The sequence below is a fragment of the Crocuta crocuta genome, unplaced genomic scaffold, assembly GCF_008692635.1.
Source record: "Crocuta crocuta isolate KB4526 unplaced genomic scaffold, BGI_CrCroc_1.0 scaffold53, whole genome shotgun sequence".
NCBI classification, from domain to species: domain Eukaryota; kingdom Metazoa; phylum Chordata; class Mammalia; order Carnivora; family Hyaenidae; genus Crocuta; species Crocuta crocuta.
Window position 1 is genome coordinate 2,688,240 of NW_027529432.1, and position 18,395 is coordinate 2,706,634.

Below are 18,395 nucleotides of genomic sequence, written 5' to 3' on the forward strand. Positions count from 1 at the left end.
AAGAACAGACAGCATATGACTCCATCTATTCGAGGTACCAAGAGCTGTTAAATTCTTAGAGAAAGTAGAATAGTGGTTCCCAGAGGCTGGGAAAAGTGGGGAGTGGGGAGTTATTGCATAATAGGTACAGCGCTAACGTTGGGGGTGATGGAAAATATTCTGGAGAGGGACAGCGGTGAGTTGCACAAAAGTGTGAATGTACTTAATGCCATTGAACTGTACACTTAAAACTGGTTAAAATGTGAAGTTTTAGGTTATCTATATCTTACCAGAATTAAAAAAAAAAAAGAATGTCTCACTGTTAGCAGAGGCTGGGCCATGAAACCACACTTACAATGTGGAAACAACTATAAGTGAAACTAGTTTTATCATGATGACTTCTCTCCTACGTACTCCTATTTCTGCATTTGCTTTCGACTTGGTATCAGTGGCTTCTTTCGAAGTATTAATGTCTCCATGTTGACCACTAAGCTTTATCTGTTGTAGGAGAATTGTAATATTTTTTCCTGATTTTTTGACTGATTTTTTTCCCCCAGGATAAGGACCAGCTACATAATTTGTATGGCCCTTGTTTAAAAACTATTAAGAATTTCTTTCTTATGGGGCGCCTGGGTAGCTCAGTCAGTTAAGCATCCGACCTTGGTTCAGGTCAGGTCAGGATCTCACAATTCTGTGTCACCGTCTTTCTCTGCTCCTCCCCTGTTCATGTTCTCTCTTGCTCTCACACTCAAAAATAAATAAAAATATTTAAAAAATTTTTAAGTTAAAAAAAGGATTTTTCTTTTTTTTTAAAGTTTATTTTGAGAGAGGGAGAGGGAGCATGACTGGGGGAGGGGCAGAGACCACAATCAGCCAGTGACCCAACAAAGATTTTTTTTTAATGTTTTGTTTCTGAGAGAGAGAGAGAGAGAGAGAGAGAGAATGAGCAGGAGAGGGTCAGAGAGAGAGGGATATACAGAACCCGAAGCAGGCTCCAGGCTCTGAGCTAGCTGTCAGCACAGAGCCCAATGTGGGGCTTGAATTCACAAACTATGAGATCATAACCTCAGCCAAGGTCGGACACTCGACTGAGCCACCAGGCGCCCCCAAAGATTTTTTTTTAAAAAAAACCGTTTATTTATTTATTTTGAGAGAGAAAGAGAGCACATGTGGGGGGAGGGGGAGGGAGAGAGGGAGAAAGGGAGAGAGGGAGAGAGAGAATCCCAAGCAGGCTCTGCCCTGTCAGTGCAGAGCCTAACACCGGGCCTGAACCCATGATCTGTGAGATCATGACCCAAGCCAAAGTCAAGAGCTGAACACTTAACCAACCGAGCCACCCAGATGCCCCAACCTAACAAAGATTTTTAAAAATGTTTATTTATTTTAATAATAATATTTTAAATGTTTTTAATATTTAATATACTTTAGTAATAACGTTTTTAATGTTTACTTTTTAAAAATGTTTATTTATTTTGAGAGGGGGGAGAAGGGTAGAGAGAGGGAGAGAGACTCCCAAGCAGGCTTCAAGTTGTCAAAGCAGAGCCTGTCACGGGGCTCCATGAACCGTGAGATCATGACCTGAGCTGAAATCAAGAGCTGATTGCTTAACCGACTGAGCCCCCCAGGCGTCCCAGTTATTAAGAATTTTCAAGATGGCAACAACAGAACATAAACTAAGTACAGGACCCTCCTTGGCTCTGGGTTCTGTGTAACTGCACAGGTCACATGCCCGTGAAACTGGCCCTGCTTAGGGTTAAGAAAACCCTTTTTTCCCCCTCTTTTTATTTTTTTTTCTTACAAATAGTTTATTGTCAAGTTGGTTTCCATATAACACCGAGTGCTCATCCCCACNAGTGAGATCATGACCTAAGCGAAAGTAGGATGCTTAAGTAGGATGCTTGACCAACTAAGCCACCCAGGCGCCCCTCGATATTAACCCTTTATCTGATATGTCATTTGCAACTATCTTTTCCCATTCCGTCGGTTGCCTATTAGTTTTGTGGGTTGTTTCCTTTGCTGTGCAGAAGCTTTTAATCTTGACGAGGTTCCAATCGTTTATTTTTGCTCTTGATTCCCTTGCTTTTGGGGATGTGTCAGGTAAGAAGTTGCTGCGGTGGATGTCAAGGAGGTTGTTTCCTGCTTTCTCCTCTAGGGTGTTGATAGTTTCCTGTCTCACAAGAAAACCCATTTCCTGAGAAATGCCAAGAAGGAATTCTTGCATGGAAACGCTAGGTGTGAAAGCTAGACGCAGCCCAGGGACTACTGTAGGCATCCTACTGCTTTAAAGGCAATCCCCTTGAGAACAAAGCCAACCCACTGAGTTGGTGACCTGGAGAGAAGGTGCCTGATGGTGTCATCTTTGAGCCACTGGGCCAAGCAGCCTTGGGGCTGCTCCACCTCCAAGGAGATAAGAAATTTGGCTTATTAAACCAGTTTATTCTTGGTTTTCTGTTATTTACAGTCGAAAGTATCCAACTGATGCATGTCCTAAAGAAACTTCCTTCCTCCTCCTTGCAGCGCCCCCTAGTTCCCCTCCAATGGCTCTCTTCCTCACCAAATAAATAAAAGCTCATAGTTTTTTATAATTTTCTTTCATTTTTCATTTAAGCTTTTATTTGTTTTTGAGAGAGAAGGGGAGAGAAGGAGAGAGAGAGTCAGAGCACCAGCGGGGTAGGAGCAGAGAGGGAGACACAGAATCCAAAGCAGGTTTCAGGCTCTGAGCTGTGAGCACAGAGCTCAACACGGGACTTGAACTTGGGATTTCTCTCTCCCTCTCTCCCTCCCCCTCCCCAACTCATGCTGTCTCTGTCTCTCTCAAAATAAATAAACTTTAACAATTTTTTAAAAACAATCAGTACTTTTGTCTTTTTCCTTTGCCCACCTGTTTTGTTTCATAAACTCCACATGACTGAAATCATACGGTATTTGTCTTTCTCTGATTTATTTCACTTAGCATCACACTCCCTCACTGCATCCATGCCGCTGTAAATGGCAAGCTTTCATTCTTTTTTATGGCTGAGTAATACTCCATTGCGTGTTTGCACCCCATCTTCGTTATCCATTCATTTATCTCTTCATTCAGGTCTCAGGTTCAATGTCATCTCCTGCAGTGGCTGTCCTGGCTGCCTCAACAGCCGTTCCAACCTCTCCCACAAGCAGCTACTTGGAAGGGACTGAGCTGCTCAGCTGCTCAGTGGACGGACTCTGGTTTGTCTAAACCACTGGAAATTCATCCCCTTGGCCATAGGCATCAGCTGAGGCAGAGACACGTGCCCTATCATGGTTCACTCGGAGGGACTCCCATAGCTGGGGAAGACAGTTTTCTCCTTGGACATGGCCTCGGACACATGTAGATCCTAGAGCTGGGGGCAGCTCTCCTGTGATCATTTGAAGAGCCCACCTTAATGTAGGCGGAAGGAAACAATGTGGAAAGACAGAAACGCCGTTGCTGGTGACGCTGCTGAGCTCTCAGATGAAGCCATCCTGAAGTCCTGCATGCCTTTGGGCCACTTGGACCAAGAAAAAAGGTGCCGCTTGACTCTGGGCGGTGGAAATCCTGACTGACAGCCCTTTAGAGAGGTCCGCGCTGACTGGCGCCTCACCCCCACCAGATCACACTGTTTAGCATCGACACTGCACCTACCACTACCCGAGGGGATTATTTCCTCCTGCAGGCTCTGGCACACAGGCGGTGCTCAATTAATGTTGTTGCATGTCTGATGCCCTGTTCACCGGCTGTTTCTTTTCTCCTTTTTCCTTTGTTTTGTGCTGTCCCCACTTCCCGGAATGTCCCCAAGTCCCTTCTCTTGCTAACACCTACTCATCCTCTAAACCGTAGGTCAAGTATCAGATGCTCTGAGATCCCTCCCTGGATCTGTCTCCTCTGAGCCTAGGTGTCCTTCACATCTTACAAAACTAATCACCCTCTGCAGTAAGTGTCAGTCCGCATCTCTGGCTCCCCCAGGAGACCATGTGCTTACTCCATTTGACGGTTTTTAATGGAATGCTTACTATAAGTCAGACACTTTTCTAGAAGCTAGAAAAATAGCAACTGGACAAAACAATATAAATACTGTGTTCATGGTGAGGGAAAGACAGTTACTGGGTGAATAAGGAAAATATATGATTCAATAGCTGGTGATAAATTCTATGTAGGGCAATGAAGCGAGGAGTGGGGAGATGAGGCGGGTGGGGGATGGGCAGGTTTAACTGAGAAGGTTAGAGGTGGCTTCACTGGGAGGTGACATGTGAGCAAAGGCTTGAATGCGGTGAGGGACTAAGCCACGTGGATAAAAAGAGAGAAAAAGTTGCAGGTAAGAAACAGCAAAGGCTCAGAGAAAGGAACTTCCTATGTAAAACAGGGAGGCCAGTGTGGGGAGAACATAGTGAATTGAGGGACAGCAGGAGGCAGAAGCAGCAGATGGTAATGGGGCTGGATTTACACAGGGATTTTGGGTTTCACTCTGAGTAAATGACGAACCACTGGTGGATTCTGATCATTGGGGTGACATGGTGTGAATTATATTTTTGAATGATGCCTCTTGTTCTGGGAGGAGACGGTGGTAGCCTGCACCAGAATGGCAGTGGTGAAGGCAGAGAGAAGTGGTACAGCTTCGAGTATTTGCTGACTGGTTGAATGTGAGACAAGTCAAGTCAGATGGTTTCAAGGTTCTTGGTCTAAGAAACCGATGGATAAAATCATCACTGACAGGGATAGTGGGAGGAGACCGCTGGAAAGGAAGACCAGGAGTTTGTGTTTGGACATGACCTCTAGACATCCAGGTAGAGATGCTGAACGGGCAGGGAGAGCGGCGTTGGGGAAGAGGTCTAAGCTGAGGAAACAAATTTGAGAAACCTCAGCATGTGATGCTATGTAAAGCCATGAAGTCCAGGGCTGAACCTGGGGCCTGTGAACATTTAACGGTCACGGGCAGGAAGAGGAACTAGCAGAGGAGATTAGGGGCAGCCACGGAAGTTGCATGGGAACCAGTAGCGTCTGGTATCCTGGAAACAAGGACAAGAGTGTTTCAAGGACTAGAGAATGACCAATTGTGCCAAATACCATTGACAAGAGGCCCAAGAAGTGGCCATGGGATCACCATGGGGTCACTGGTAACTTGAGAAGGCAGCAGGGACTAAAAACTGTGCTGTGAAGCACAGCAGGCCCTGGATCAACTTTTTTTTTTTTTTTTTAACATTTACTTATTTATTTAGAGAGAGAAAATACACGTGCAAGTGGGGTAGGAGCAGAGAGAGAGAGGGAGAGAGAGAGAATCCCAAGCAGGCTCCACATGGTCAGCACGTGGGGCTGGGCCCCATGAACCCGTGAGATCATGACCTGAGCCGAAATCAATTCAGGCGCTTAACTGACAGAGCCACCCAGGTGCCCCTGGTTAAACATTTATTGACTATTCTCAGTGACTGGCCAATTTTGAGTCTTTTGATTGGTCCTGTTTAGTTTTACCTCCTTCAATCTAAAGACAGTGCCACCCATCGGGGTGATCTTTCCAAAATGCAGATAAAGTCATTCCCCCACTTATATCTTCAGTGCAAACCATGTTGGGATGAAGATGTGTTCAGTTGTAGGTGTGAGGAAGGATGTTGTTTGTAGCACTGCTTGTAACAGGGGAAAACCGGAAATAACTCAGCATATTCAACAGGAAATTGTTATTGCAGGTAAGATGCATCTAAACAATGAAATGCTAGACAGCCATTAAAGTACTGCTACAGAATATTCAGTGACAAGTGTTCAGTTTGTGTTGTGAAGCGAGTGAGGTGGGAACAGTGCAGTAAACACACTCAAGAGTCTACTTTTGTGTTGAACAGACAGCACGATAGTCTATAAAACAGAGCTTGGCAAACGTTTTCTGTAAGGAACCAGAGAGTAAACATTTTAGGCTTTGTGGACCATATCTCAGGCACAACTATTCAGTCTTAATGTGAAAGGGCTCATAAATAAAATGTAGATGAGGAGTGTGTTCCAATGAGACTATATTCATGGGTGCTGAAATTTGAACTTTAAAAAAATTTTTTTAATGTTTTTATTTATTTCTGAGAGAGAGAGAGAGAGAGAGCGAGAGAGCAGAGGAGGATCAGAGAGAGAGGAAGACACAGAATCTGAAACAGGCTCCAGGCTCTGAGCTAGCTGTCAGCACAGAGCCTGATGTGGGACTCGAACCCATGAACCGTGAGATCATGACCTGAGCTGAAGTCCGACGCTCAACCGACTGAGCCCCCCAGGCGCCCCTGAAATTTGAACTTCATCATTTTCACGTGTCACAAAATATCCTGCTTTTGACATTTCCCCAGGTATTAACAAATATAAAAACCATCCCATTGGCTGGAGGAAACCAGCAGAGGGCTGGATGTGGCCTGCAGGCCAGTCTGCAACGCCCCAACTCCCCTCCTGGTCTACAAGACAATCAACCAAAATGTTCACTGTAGACATTTGCTCATGATAACCTGAGATTATACTTTTATCCTCTTCATTTTGGTCTGTTTTGGGAGGACAGTTTCCTCCCAGATATCTGCACGGCCCATCCCTTCACCCGTCTAAAACTTTGCTCAAGTAATACATTTCCAGCCAGGCTTGCCTCGAATCCTCTATTTAAAACGGCAACATAGGTATCCATCTGCTTTGACTTGCACTTTTTTTTGGCTTCCCCCCCAAAAGTACCATTTTTTCATAGACGAAATAATTTGTTTTAATGCTTTTGTTTTTGTTTGAGAAAGAGAAAGAGTGCAAGCGGAGAAGGGGCAGAGAGATAGGGACAGAGGCTCGGAAGCAGGCTCTGTGCTGACGACAGTGAGCCGGATGCAGGGCTTGAAAGTCTGACGTTTAACCGACCCCCAGGCGCCCCAACAATTTAATTTTAAATACATTTATTATCGGGGCGCCTGGGTGGCTTAGTCGGTTAAGCGTCCGACTTTCGCTTGGGTCATGATCTCGCGGTTCGTGGGTTCGAGCCCCGCGTCGGGCTCTGTGCTGACTGCCAGCTCGGAGCCTGGAGCCCGTTTCAGTCTGTGACTCCCTCTCTCTCTGACCCTCCCCTGCTCACGCTCTCTCTCTCTCTCTCCTAGCAATAAATAAAAAATAAATAAATAAATACATTTATTATCTATACCTCTCTTTTTCCTCCCAATTCTCAAGACTCTAAACTCCATGAGGTCAGATTTCTTTCATATATTCGCTAGTGTATTACAGTCTCCTGGAGTAGTGCCTGACACATGCTAGGGGCTCATTAAGTATCTGTTGAATGTATGAAGAATTAATATATTACATTTAAGATTAGAAAACGAACACACAAAACAACATGCCTACAGATCTGAATCCCCATCCCTAAGGAAGTCCACAAAGGGCCTGGCACTGAGGTCCCTTCGCAGTTCCTCCCACTTACCCAGCCTCCCAAACCCCCAGACCCAGCGGGCTGTGTCGCTGCCGGCGACGCCTCCTGCTGCCACTAGGAGACGCTCGAGCCCGGGCGTCCTGGAAGCACAAACCTCGTCCCACATGACCCGCGCCGTAACCACGTGATCGGCGTCGCACCCGGTGGGCGTCACGTGACGGACTCAGCTTTCCTCCAATCGTTGCGCGCCTTTCGGGGATTTCGCCTAGAACCGAGGCCTTAATTTAAAACACCCCACTCTCCCGCCAGCCAAACGGGACGGCTGCCTGCTTCCAGCTGGATAGCGGTGTCTCTCAGAAATCTCCTTCTAAAGCGGCTTCAGGAGGCGCGGGCCTACGGCGCGCTCGGTCCCGGAAGTGACGTCTCCCAGAGGGGCCGGAAGTGGCAGTGGAGGGAGGGAAGATGGCGGAGGTGGTGAGTCCGGTGCCCGGGGCGGGGCGGAGGGAGCCAGGGGAGGTGGGTAGAACCCGAGGCCCCCCAGTAGCCGACCCTGGCGCCGCGCTGTCTCCCCAGGGGGAGATAATCGAGGGCTGCCGCCTGCCCGTGCTTCGGCGGAACCAGGACAACGAAGATGAGTGGCGTGAGTGACGTCGGGGGGCGGGGCTAAGGAACCTGAGGGCGAGGGGCGGGAGGGAGTCAACCGAACCCTCGGGAGGGGGTGGGGCCTCTATAATCCTGGGGCGGGCGGGGCTCAGATACCCAGGAGGGGCGTGGCTCTCAGCCGCTCCGAGATGTACAGGGCGGGGCTTGGGGAGGGGGCGGCACTTGGTGACTAAAAGGGGTTTGGGCGAAAGCTTCCAAGTGCTGGGGATCCGGCCTGGGGGTGGAGATCAGGTCTTAGGAGGGTGGATCCTTTTCGCCCGACTCGTCTAAGGCTCTTGCCTGTGCTGTTCCCACAGCCCTGGCCGAGATCCTGAGCGTGAAGGACATCAGTGGCCGCAAGCTTTTCTACGTCCATTATATTGACTGTGAGTTCTGGGCTGGGGTGAGGCAGGGCTGCAGGGTGGGGTTGGGAGGCAGCCTCTGGCACTCCTTCCTGAGCCATCCCCACTGCTACAGTCAACAAACGCCTGGATGAATGGGTGACCCACGAGCGGCTGGACCTAAAGAAGATCCAGTTTCCCAAGAAAGAGGCCAAGACCCCCACCAAGAACGGACTTCCTGGGTCCCGCCCCGGCTCTCCAGAGAGAGAGGTGGTGAGTAGGTCCCGTGCTTCACCTTTTTTTTTTTTTCCTGCCTCCTACTTTTCTCATCTCTTGGCCTCAGGGGCTCCTGGATGGGCAGGAGTCCGCACCCTTCCACTCTGGCTTCAGCTTGCAAAGGATGGGGGGCCAAATAGCAGATGTAGCTTCCAGAGTCCAGTAGCTATTCCTGTGTCCTTGAGAGGGCAGAGGGTGGGGTTTGATCACTCCACGCTGAGGGGCCCCTATTCCCCTTCCCCATCCCACAACCAACCCCACCCCAGAGGAAGACCCTGGACCTATCTCTACAGCCGGCCTCCGCCCAGGCCAGCGGGAAGACCTTGCCAATCCCGGTCCAGATCACACTCCGCTTCAACCTGCCCAAGGAGCGGGAGGCCATTCCCGGTGGCGAGCCTGACCAGCCGCTCTCCTCCAGCTCCTGCCTGCAGCCCAACCACCGCTCAACGGTACCCTCCGCAATTCCAGGGACCTTGCTTTCCTCTCAGGTCCCGCCTTCCCTACCTTCTGACCCACCTTTCTTGGTTTCTCTCTGCAGAAACGGAAGGTGGAGGTGGTCTCACCAGCAACTCCGGTGCCCAGCGAGACAGCCCCAGCCTCAGTTTTCCCGCAGGTAAGTCCCCCCCCAGACCTGTTTTCTCCTCCCCTCCTGGCAGCCCCTTCCAGGCTCATCTCACAGCCACCTTTTCTCTTCCTGCACTTCTACCCGCAGAATGGATCAGCCCGCAGGGCAGTGGCTGCTCAGCCAGGGCGGAAGCGAAAATCAAACTGCTTGGGCACTGACGAGGTATGTCTGGGGAAGGGGGAAGCTGGGTGTAAAGGCGGGGGAGGGGCAGGGTGGACATAGGCAAGGTGGAGAGTTCAGGGATTGGTTTGAAAATAAATAAGACGTGGTAGGCAGGGCAGGATCCTGGTGGGGTGAGGAGCCAGGCAGAGCTGGTCGAGGTCAGTCATGGGGTGATCTCTTTCCAACTGCAAGTGAAAGCTTTCTAGTTTCCTTTTCTTTTCCTGGAAAGGGGGATACAGTACCGCCCCACCCCGTAGGGTTGTTGTTAGGCTCGAACAAGGAAAGCTCTGGAAGGGTTCTGTGCGCCGCCTCCTGTAACCTGGTGTCCCCGCTGGCCCTGGGCAGGACTCCCAGGATAGCTCAGATGGGATCCCGTCGGCTCCACGCATGACTGGCAGCTTGGTGTCCGACCGGAGCCACGACGACATCGTCACCCGGATGAAGAACATTGAGTGCATCGAGCTGGGCCGGCACCGCCTGAAGCCGTGGTACTTCTCCCCGTACCCGCAGGAGTTGACCACGTTGCCCGTCCTCTACCTCTGCGAGTTCTGCCTCAAGTACGGCCGTAGCCTGAAGTGTCTGCAGCGTCACTTGGTACGAGGGGTCCCAGGAGGCTGCCTTCCCACTNTTCCTCAGACCAAGTGTGACCTGCGACATCCTCCGGGCAACGAGATTTACCGCAAGGGCACCATCTCCTTCTTCGAGATCGATGGACGTAAGAACAAGGTCTGTGGCTCGGGCAGGGGGCAGTCACTGGCACGTGTGGTGTGGGGGGAAGTTAAACGAGCAGCTTCCTCCTGCTCAGGAAGACATGAGCGGTCTGGTCAGAATAGTTCATCCTGGTTTTATGGGGTTCCCGCTGTAGGGCAGGTGTGGGGAGGTATAAAGAGGACCAGTATTTCGACAGCATCTCTGAGCGTTCACAGTCTGTGGAAACGAGATTTGCCAACATCCACTGAGATCCCAGGGATAAGTGTCATGAAACAAAACATGGGTTTTCAGGACCCAGAGATGACCCGCAAAGCTTCACGTAGGAAGCCATCTTTGATCCTTGATGCAAGGATAAGGTGGGTAAGGGATTCGCAAGCAGCAGGGTCCTGAAGGGTAGGCCTGGATGGACAGGTGGTGTGAGGGCTCAAGATCAAGGGCTGAAAAGCAGAGAGGATGAGGCAAGATTGTTAGAAGAGACGGAGCTCAGGTGGTGAGGGTGGGGTCAGTTGGGGGACGAATAGGGTCACTGCAGGTTTGGATCTTCAAACCTGCCTTGCTCTGTGGCTGTGGGGAGGAAGGAAGGAGTAATCTGGAGGGACCGTTAGGACCGTGAGGTCATTCCCGGGGCATAGAGGGCACTGAGGGCATCTTGAACAGTGAGGGAGAGCTCTGGCTTGGGTGCTGGGGAAGCTTGCGGGAAAGACGCTGTTTTCACCACCGTTCCTTGTGGTTAAGTGTGGATTTAGGCATCACGGTGGCAGCGCCCGGCAGTTGGTTGAAAAGCCATGTCTGGTATGTGGGAGAAAAATGTGTGCAGAGGTAAAGCAGCAAGATTAATCATTTTGGTGGGCAGCACCCCGAAGGCTGTTTCCTTTCGGGTTCTGAGCACCTAATCTCCGTCGTAGGAGGAAGTCAGTCTCCATTAGGTGTGATTGTGGTTTTGAGAGGTAGATTCCCAGGACTGGCGCCTGGGTGAGGTGCCCTCATAAGCCATGGGAGTCTGTCCTGGAGATGCGCTGCAGTTTGTTGACTGTGTTGACTAGAGCAGAGGACAGTGGAAGCCCCCCAGGCGAGACTCGGGCGGAGGTGTGGGGACAGGGGTAAACCCGCCCAGCCCACCAGCAAGGCAGGGGTCTGCCGCCATCACAGGGCAGGTACACAGGCTCGGCACTGAGGAGTCTCTCTGCCTGAGCGGCAGGGACAGCCCGACTGGTTGAATGGATCAGGCCCCAGGGAGGAAGGCTCATCGCCTGTCAGCCTCGGGTGCAGCAGCTAAATGACCGCATTTAACACAGGGACCCAGGGTGCTGACGGGCCTTTTCCTTTGCAGAGTTATTCCCAGAACCTGTGTCTCTTGGCCAAGTGCTTCCTCGACCACAAGACACTGTACTACGACACAGACCCCTTCCTGTTCTACGTCATGACGGAGTACGACTGTAAGGGCTTCCACATCGTGGGCTACTTCTCCAAGGTGAGCGCTGCTCTGGATCACCTCAGCCCTGCCCTGAGCCGTGCCCGCCTCCTCACTCAGCCACCCCTCCTTTCTAGGAGAAGGAGTCCACGGAAGACTACAACGTGGCCTGCATCCTGACCCTTCCTCCCTACCAGCGCCGGGGCTACGGCAAGCTGCTGATTGAGTTCAGTGAGTACTTGTGCGGGGGGGCCGGCGGTGGGTACTGGCAGGCCCAGCGCCCCCCGTGCGCCTCCCTCCCAGACACGCCGGGCTGGCTGCTGTCAGCCCTGCCGTGCCGCCCCGTCACCGGGGCAGCTGGCCAGAGATGCAGACGGGAGTCTCCCGACGTTCTCTCCATTCTCAGGGTGACTGCCCTGCTCGTTTGTTAGGGTCTCAGCCCCTCACCCTTCTTCGGCTACGGTTCTGAGCGCCACCCAGCTTTTCCCAAATCTGACTCTTATGCTCCTGCCGAGGGCCACGGGCAGAGGCCACGTGAGCCGCTGTGGCTCGTCTGCGGGTTGTGGGCCATCATACACGCTCCTAGGTGAGAACCAGAGCTGCCATTTCCCTGGTTGTTGCCTGAGCCTTGCAGACAGTGGATGCTCGAAACGATGTTAACTCCGCAAATCCTCACGTGGATTTGGTCTCAGCTTCTTGGATTCAGGCAAATCAGTCTCTTTGAAGCTCAGAAGGGACTCTTCCCTACTCCTCCAACTGCAGGGCCCTTTCTGCTTCCCAGCATTTTCTCTCCACTCCGTTCAGCTCTCCACTCACTGAATCCTTGGGATAACCAGCTCTGACCTGGGGGACGGGAGGGGGCGTTAGCTGTTTGGTGAAGACACAGAGGCTTGACTTAATCCAGGTCGTGGTCCAGGTGAGGAATTTTATTAGAGTGGTTCCAGGATGGTGGCACGTCCCTAGGAGGCCCTCAGCCTGGCAGAGCAGGCAGGTGCTTAGAGAAAACGAATCTAAGCCTTGGAGCTCAGACCTCAGTGGAGACAGGATGTGGGCAAGGTCAGCAAGATGTGCTCAGTCCTGCGCAGACAGGTGCACCAGAAGCTTCCATTCCAGGTAGTTCCTGAGGGCTGGTAGAAGTTCAAGGGAGGGGNTGCAGCCGAGGAGGGGAGTGTGGCCTCCAGTTGATGTGTCAGGGCCCCACATGCACTGGTGGGCCCGGCAGAGCGGAGCAGGCACCCGGGTGCGCCCCTGTCCTCTTCTAGGCTGCCTTTCTCTAAAGCACCAGCCCTTCCGGCCCCCTCCCCCCCAGGCTGCTGCTGGAAGTCATGGGAGATTGGACAAGAGGGGAAGATGGGCAGATACGGGGGGGGGGAGGAGGAGCAGGGCGGAAAGGCCATGGCCCAACGCAGTGATGACTGAGGGCGAAGAAGGGTTTCTACAAGTAATGGAGACGCCCCAGGCCCTACAGGAGAAATGAAGGCTCTGCCCAGAGACCGGAAGCCACAGAGGGTTTTTGCAGCACCTGAGGGGTTCAGGGGGGAACTGTGTGCCAGTGCCCAGTAGTCAGCAAGATGGAGGAGGACAGAGCAGTCAGAGGGAGGAGACCCTGGAGAGGTCAGTTACCTGCTGAAGAATGATCTCCTGACCTGGTGCATTGGTACCTCTGTCCCTGCTTTACCTTCCCTCTTTTTTCTAATGTTTGATTTTGAGAGAGAACAGTGAGCTCCCACACACTGGAGAGGGGCAGAGAGAGGGAGGGAGGATCCAAAGGAGGCTCCGTGCTGACAGGAGAGTGCTCGATACGGGGCTCAAACTGGCACACCACGAGATCATGACCCAAGGCAAAGTCAGACGTTCAACCAGCCGAACCACGCAGGCGGCGCTTTTCATAAGCCATTTTCTCTGCATTCCCTGCCCCCAGCCCTGCCCATAAGCCCTCACTGGCTCCCAAGTATCCTCCAAGGTTGACTTAGCAGAGGTGGAAGAGTGATGCTCATTAGTTCTTTACGGGGAAACGGAGGCACAGCGGCCAAGCCCCATATGCGAGGTCACAGAACGACCACATGACAGGGCCAAGATGGGACCCAGCCAGTTTACTTCCATGACCCGTGCTCTGAAACACTTGGTTGCACAAAGCTGTGATCACTTACCCACCCTTTCCCGCTCTGTTGCTGTAGGCTATGAACTCTCCAAAGTGGAAGGGAAAACAGGGACACCTGAGAAGCCCCTCTCAGACCTTGGCCTCCTATCCTACCGGAGCTACTGGTCCCAGACCATCCTGGAGATCCTGATGGGGCTGAAGTCAGAGAGTGGGGAGAGGCCGCAGATCACCATCAAGTGAGCCTGGCCCTACCTACCCCTGGGGGTGCATGGCCTGTCCTGTCCTCACTCCTGGGATTCCTGGGGGGCTGGGGGCAGAGATGAAGGCCCCCTTTGGACCTGATCATTGCCCTCCCACAGCGAGATCAGTGAAATCACCAGCATCAAGAAGGAGGATGTCATCTCCACTCTACAGTACCTCAACCTCATCAATTACTACAAGGTAGGGGCGGGCAGGGGGAGACAAGTGTGTGCAGGGCTGCAGAGTGCGTGCCCCACACGGGCTGACCGCCCCCATCCCCCCCCNCTGTCGGAGGACATCGTTGATGGGCACGAACGAGCTATGCTCAAGCGTCTCCTTCGGATCGACTCCAAGTGTCTGCACTTCACTCCCAAGGACTGGAGCAAGAGGGGAAAGTGGTGACCAGACACTGTCCACAGCAGTGGCAACAAGACCGAAGCGGGGCTGACAGCACGTCCCACCCTTCCCAGGGCCCCCAAGAGGCACACCAGGGGAGGTGGGGCTGAGGACAGCTCCATAAGGAGAGGACAGGCCTCGTAGGGCCTGGGCCCGCTGGAGCCCAGCACCAAGGCGAGCTCAGGGCTCAGGTCAACTCCAAGGTCAGCTGGCTGCGGGCCTGGGCCTGCTGTGAACCAGGGACCGAAGGGAGCCAGGCAGCTGTGTACAGTGACGTGGGGGGGAGGGGTGCACTCTGTACAGGGGACTAGTGACTGTAAAAATTTCTTTTGTAAAGTAGGAGTTGGGGTGGGTGGGTTCTGGCTGCAAAATTCTGGCCTCTCTTGCCCTCACCGCCTGTTGGCAATAAATTGTTTCTATAGGCCACAGCCATGAAAGTTTGTTGTGGGAGAAAGTGCCAGCTTAGGGGCTCCAAGGTGCCCACAAACTCACAGCAGCTGTGAAGAGCTTGTTTATTTGGGGTGATGGAGTCAGCGGCTCCAGTGTGAAGAGCTGGTTTACTGGGGTGAAGGGACCGGCAGCTTTCAGTTTCAGGCTCCAGGTCTCAGTCCTCAGGCACCTGTGCGTGAATCTGCAACAGGAGTCCCCTCTACTATTGGATTTTTGACACAGAGTGACTGGGCGGTCCCCCTGCCCTGGGAGGGGCCCTACTACTCAGAAGGACAGCCCCTTCTAGGCAGCTCAGAGGTGAGATGGGGATGCCACGCTGCCCCGGATGGGTCTCCTTGTCCACGCAGACCCAGGCTCCGTCTGGCCCATCGTACTCCCCAGCCCGGAAGCCCCAAAGTCACTCAGTGGCAAGAGTCTGGATAACCCAGGGACTAACCTTGGAGTCGGAGAGGAAAGGATGGGGCTTGTAAGAGTGAGGGCTCATCCGTCTACTCACCGCTGCAGCGAGACGGGGCCAGGCCAGGGCCCCACGCACTCTGGCATCCGGACCGGGGATGGTCTCCAGGCCCCAAAGCGTGAAGCGACTGAAACTACCGGTGGCTCCAAAAAAGCGGTCCTGCGGAAGGAGCTCGGCTAAACGTTGGGGACACCACTCCCGCCCGCACCCCCTCCAGCCCTACCCCCATCGCGCTCACAAAGTCCCGCTCCAGCGCCTCTGGGGGTTCCACCAGCTCCTGCTGCTCTGGCTCATCGTCATTCGACGAACCCACCGAGGGGTCCTTCCCCACCAACACCTCTCCCTTTTCCTCCATCACGTATCCCACGAGGCTGGGCGGCACCACCACCTCCTCGCCGCGGAGCCTGCGGCCCCGAAACGACACTTCCAGTCCTGTAAGGAGGCAGGCGCAGACCCTCGGTGAGGGCCTGATTCGGACCTCGCGGGGTAGCCCCCCGGAGCCCTCCCGCCATCTCCGGTGGACCACGATCCCCAGGAGCCCTTGCGCCGCTCCTCGCTGTGGAGAGAGGGGCGTGGGCGCGAGGGCTGCCGGGAGCTGTAGTCCGGCCGTGAGTGCTCACCGTCGGGCCCCTGGCGGATGGCTGGGGTGAAGAAGCACTGCACGGGGGTGGGCCGGTTAACCAGAACCTCGCAGGGCAGAAGGTGCAACGTGGCGGGAGGTGCATCGCGCAGCGTGCCCGGGCGCAAGTGGATTCGGCATTTCTCGACGGCCGCCTCTTCGCTGCTCTCCATCCTCCGCCGCGGTTCCGCCGCTCGCTGGCTAAGGCCAAAGCTGGCGCGTAAAGCACGCGGAGCCTGTCGGGAGGTCAGAGACGATCGGCGCAGAGCCTCCTGGGAGGCGTAGTCCTTCTTCCTTGAGGCGCCTCCGGAAGCCCTGCCTCTCTGTGTTCAAGTCCCAGCCTTTTTCCTTGAAAATGTTTTTCAGTGGTACATTATTGTTGCAAAAAAATTAAAACTATTTCGAAAAGTATTCTTTTTATGTTATTGGTAAGAAGAGCTGTTTGTTTTACTGGGGGCATCAGCCCTTTTTCAAATGTGTTGAAAATATTTTATCTGAGTTTGTGGTTAGTTTTACCGACTGTGACATGTTTTTTTTGTAGATTTATCCACCTTTTCTTCTTATATCTTTTTTTGTTTTCGCAATAATATTTATTTTTTTTTAGTTCCTTAAATCTTCTGTAATGTGTATTTGTTCAGATGCCCAACTTAGATATGTTTTGTCAAGTTATTTCGTAACACGAGCATATACGAAACCGGTAATTGAGGTTAAAACTGCAGTTAATTTATAGATTTGAGAAAGTGAAATACACCTCCAGACACCGAGGTGCTGGCGGTTGTGTTCTGTCAAACGTGAACAACTTCACAGAACATCAACATTAGACAGTTATTCTGTGACATGAGGGATCAAGACAAAAACATCACTCTATAATCATGTGAACACCAACAAATACAGGAACATTGTCCAAACCACACAAATTATGAAACATCCTTCCATCTTGGGTAATGTAAGTGACCTTTACCAATTACAGTTTTAGCCTTTGTCTAGGTAAGATTTGTTAACATATCCCATCCTCAAAATACTCCTACTTCCTAACAACACCCAATACAAAGAAAAACTCTCAGTTTCTTAAGCCCTCCCCCCAAATCACCGAGCACAAGCCCAAATCCTATTAATCCTTCCTAAACACCCTTTTACTGAGATGCCCAATAGCGCAAGAGTCATAAAACCAGTTGTTCAACTATAGATGTGTTCCTGGTGTCTTTGGCTGGAGGGTATTGGTAAATTAGAGAGTCTTTCTTTAGTTTTCTATTGAGAATAAGATATATAATACCATTTATTCATGTCTCCTTTTACATCTGTCTGTGCAATTGTGGAGTTTTCTTTATATATAATACACATTACATATTTTTTAAGGTTTATTTATTTATTTGGAGAGAGAGCACAAGCAGATAAGCCAAGAGGAGAGACAGAATCCCAAACAGACTCTATGCTATCAATGCAGAGCCCCATGTGGGCCTTGAACTCACAAACCGTGAGATCATGACCTGAGCAGAGATCAAGAGTTGGATGCTCAACCAACTGTGCCACCCAGGCACCCCAGTTATTACATATTTTATTATTAGATAGTTTTTATTTGTTTCTGTTATTAAGTAGATTTTTCATTTTATTTTTGTTGTTTAAAAATATTTTTTAAATTATTATTTATTTTGATGGAGAGAGAGAGTGCACGCAGGGGAGGGACAGGGAGCGAGGGAGAGAATCCCAAGAAGGCTCTACACTGTCAGCACGGAGCCCAATGCAGGACTTAAACCCACGAATCGAGAGATTAGGACCTGAACCGAAACCAAGAGTTGGACCCTCAACTGACTGAGCCACCCAGGCACCCCTAAGATTTTATTTTATTTTATTTTATTTTATTTTTAATTTTTAAATGTTATTCATTTTTGAGGGAGAGAGAGAGAGAAAGACAGAGCGTGAGTGGGGGAGGGGCAGAGAGAGAGGGAGACAGAATCCAAAGCAGGCTTCAGGCTCCAAACTGTCAGCACAGAGCCTGACACGGTGCTTAAACCCACAACCGTGAGATCATGACCTGAGCTGCAGTTGGACACTCAACTGACTTTTTATTTTAAAAATGGAAATTATCATTTTTAAATTTTAATTTAAATATTTAAGTATTTCCCTTATTATTTTAAAAATGGAAATAAAATGGAAGTATCAAGCAATTTTTTTGCCTCTCTTATACTCACTCTACCAATGAGCAACCAAATAGTTGATGAGGGGGAGTGGTCTTTATAGAAGTATTCTTTTTTTTTTTTTAATTTTTTTTTAATGTTTTATTTATTTCTAGGAGAGAGAGAGAGACAGCGTGAGCACGGGAGGGTCAGAGAGAGAGGGAGTTACAGACTGAAACAGGCTCCAGGCTCTGAGCTGGCAGCCAGCACAGAGCCCGACGCGGGGCTCGAACCCACGAACCGTGAGATCACGACCTAAGTGAAAGTCGGACGCTTAACCGACTAAGCCCCCCAGGCGCCCCGTCTTTTTTTTTTTTAATGTTTTATTTATTTCTAGGAGAGAGAGAGAGACAGCGTGAGCACGGGAGGGTCAGAGAGAGAGGGAGTTACAGACTGAAACAGGCTCCAGGCTCTGAGCTGGCAGCCAGCACAGAGCCCGACGCGGGGCTCGAACCCACGAACCGT

At 51.4% G+C, this 18,395-nt stretch overlaps 2 protein-coding genes across 5 annotated transcripts; one reads left to right on the plus strand and one right to left on the minus strand.

Annotated features, from left to right (window-relative positions):
* Nucleotides 1-7,656: 7,656 nt before the first annotated feature.
* Nucleotides 7,657-14,635, plus strand: KAT5 (lysine acetyltransferase 5). 4 transcript variants are annotated; one of them, XM_077759794.1, is made up of 13 exons: nt 7,657-7,799; nt 7,899-7,965; nt 8,285-8,353; nt 8,445-8,581; nt 8,878-9,033; nt 9,123-9,197; nt 9,297-9,371; nt 9,717-9,965; nt 10,008-10,097; nt 11,413-11,553; nt 11,631-11,724; nt 13,671-13,830; nt 13,954-14,635. In XM_077759794.1, the coding sequence occupies exons 1-13, from the start codon at nt 7,788-7,790 to the stop codon at nt 14,234-14,236; spliced, it is 1,608 nt and encodes a 535-aa protein (XP_077615920.1). In that variant the 5' UTR covers nt 7,657-7,787; the 3' UTR covers nt 14,237-14,635. The 4 variants fall into 4 exon arrangements, with proteins under 4 accessions (XP_077615920.1, XP_077615922.1, XP_077615919.1 ...); XM_077759796.1 differs by lacking the exon at nt 8,878-9,033 and having other exon boundaries at nt 7,663-7,799; XM_077759793.1 differs by having other exon boundaries at nt 7,773-7,965.
* Nucleotides 14,636-14,728: 93 nt separating this feature from the next.
* On the minus strand, nt 14,729-15,987 carry RNASEH2C (ribonuclease H2 subunit C). The gene is made up of 4 exons (XM_077759797.1): nt 15,758-15,987; nt 15,376-15,569; nt 15,177-15,296; nt 14,729-14,861 (listed from the first exon to the last, which is right to left on the minus strand). The coding sequence occupies exons 1-4, from the start codon at nt 15,927-15,929 to the stop codon at nt 14,835-14,837; spliced, it is 513 nt and encodes a 170-aa protein (XP_077615923.1). The 5' UTR covers nt 15,930-15,987; the 3' UTR covers nt 14,729-14,834.
* Between the last annotated feature and the right edge of the window lie 2,408 nt (nt 15,988-18,395).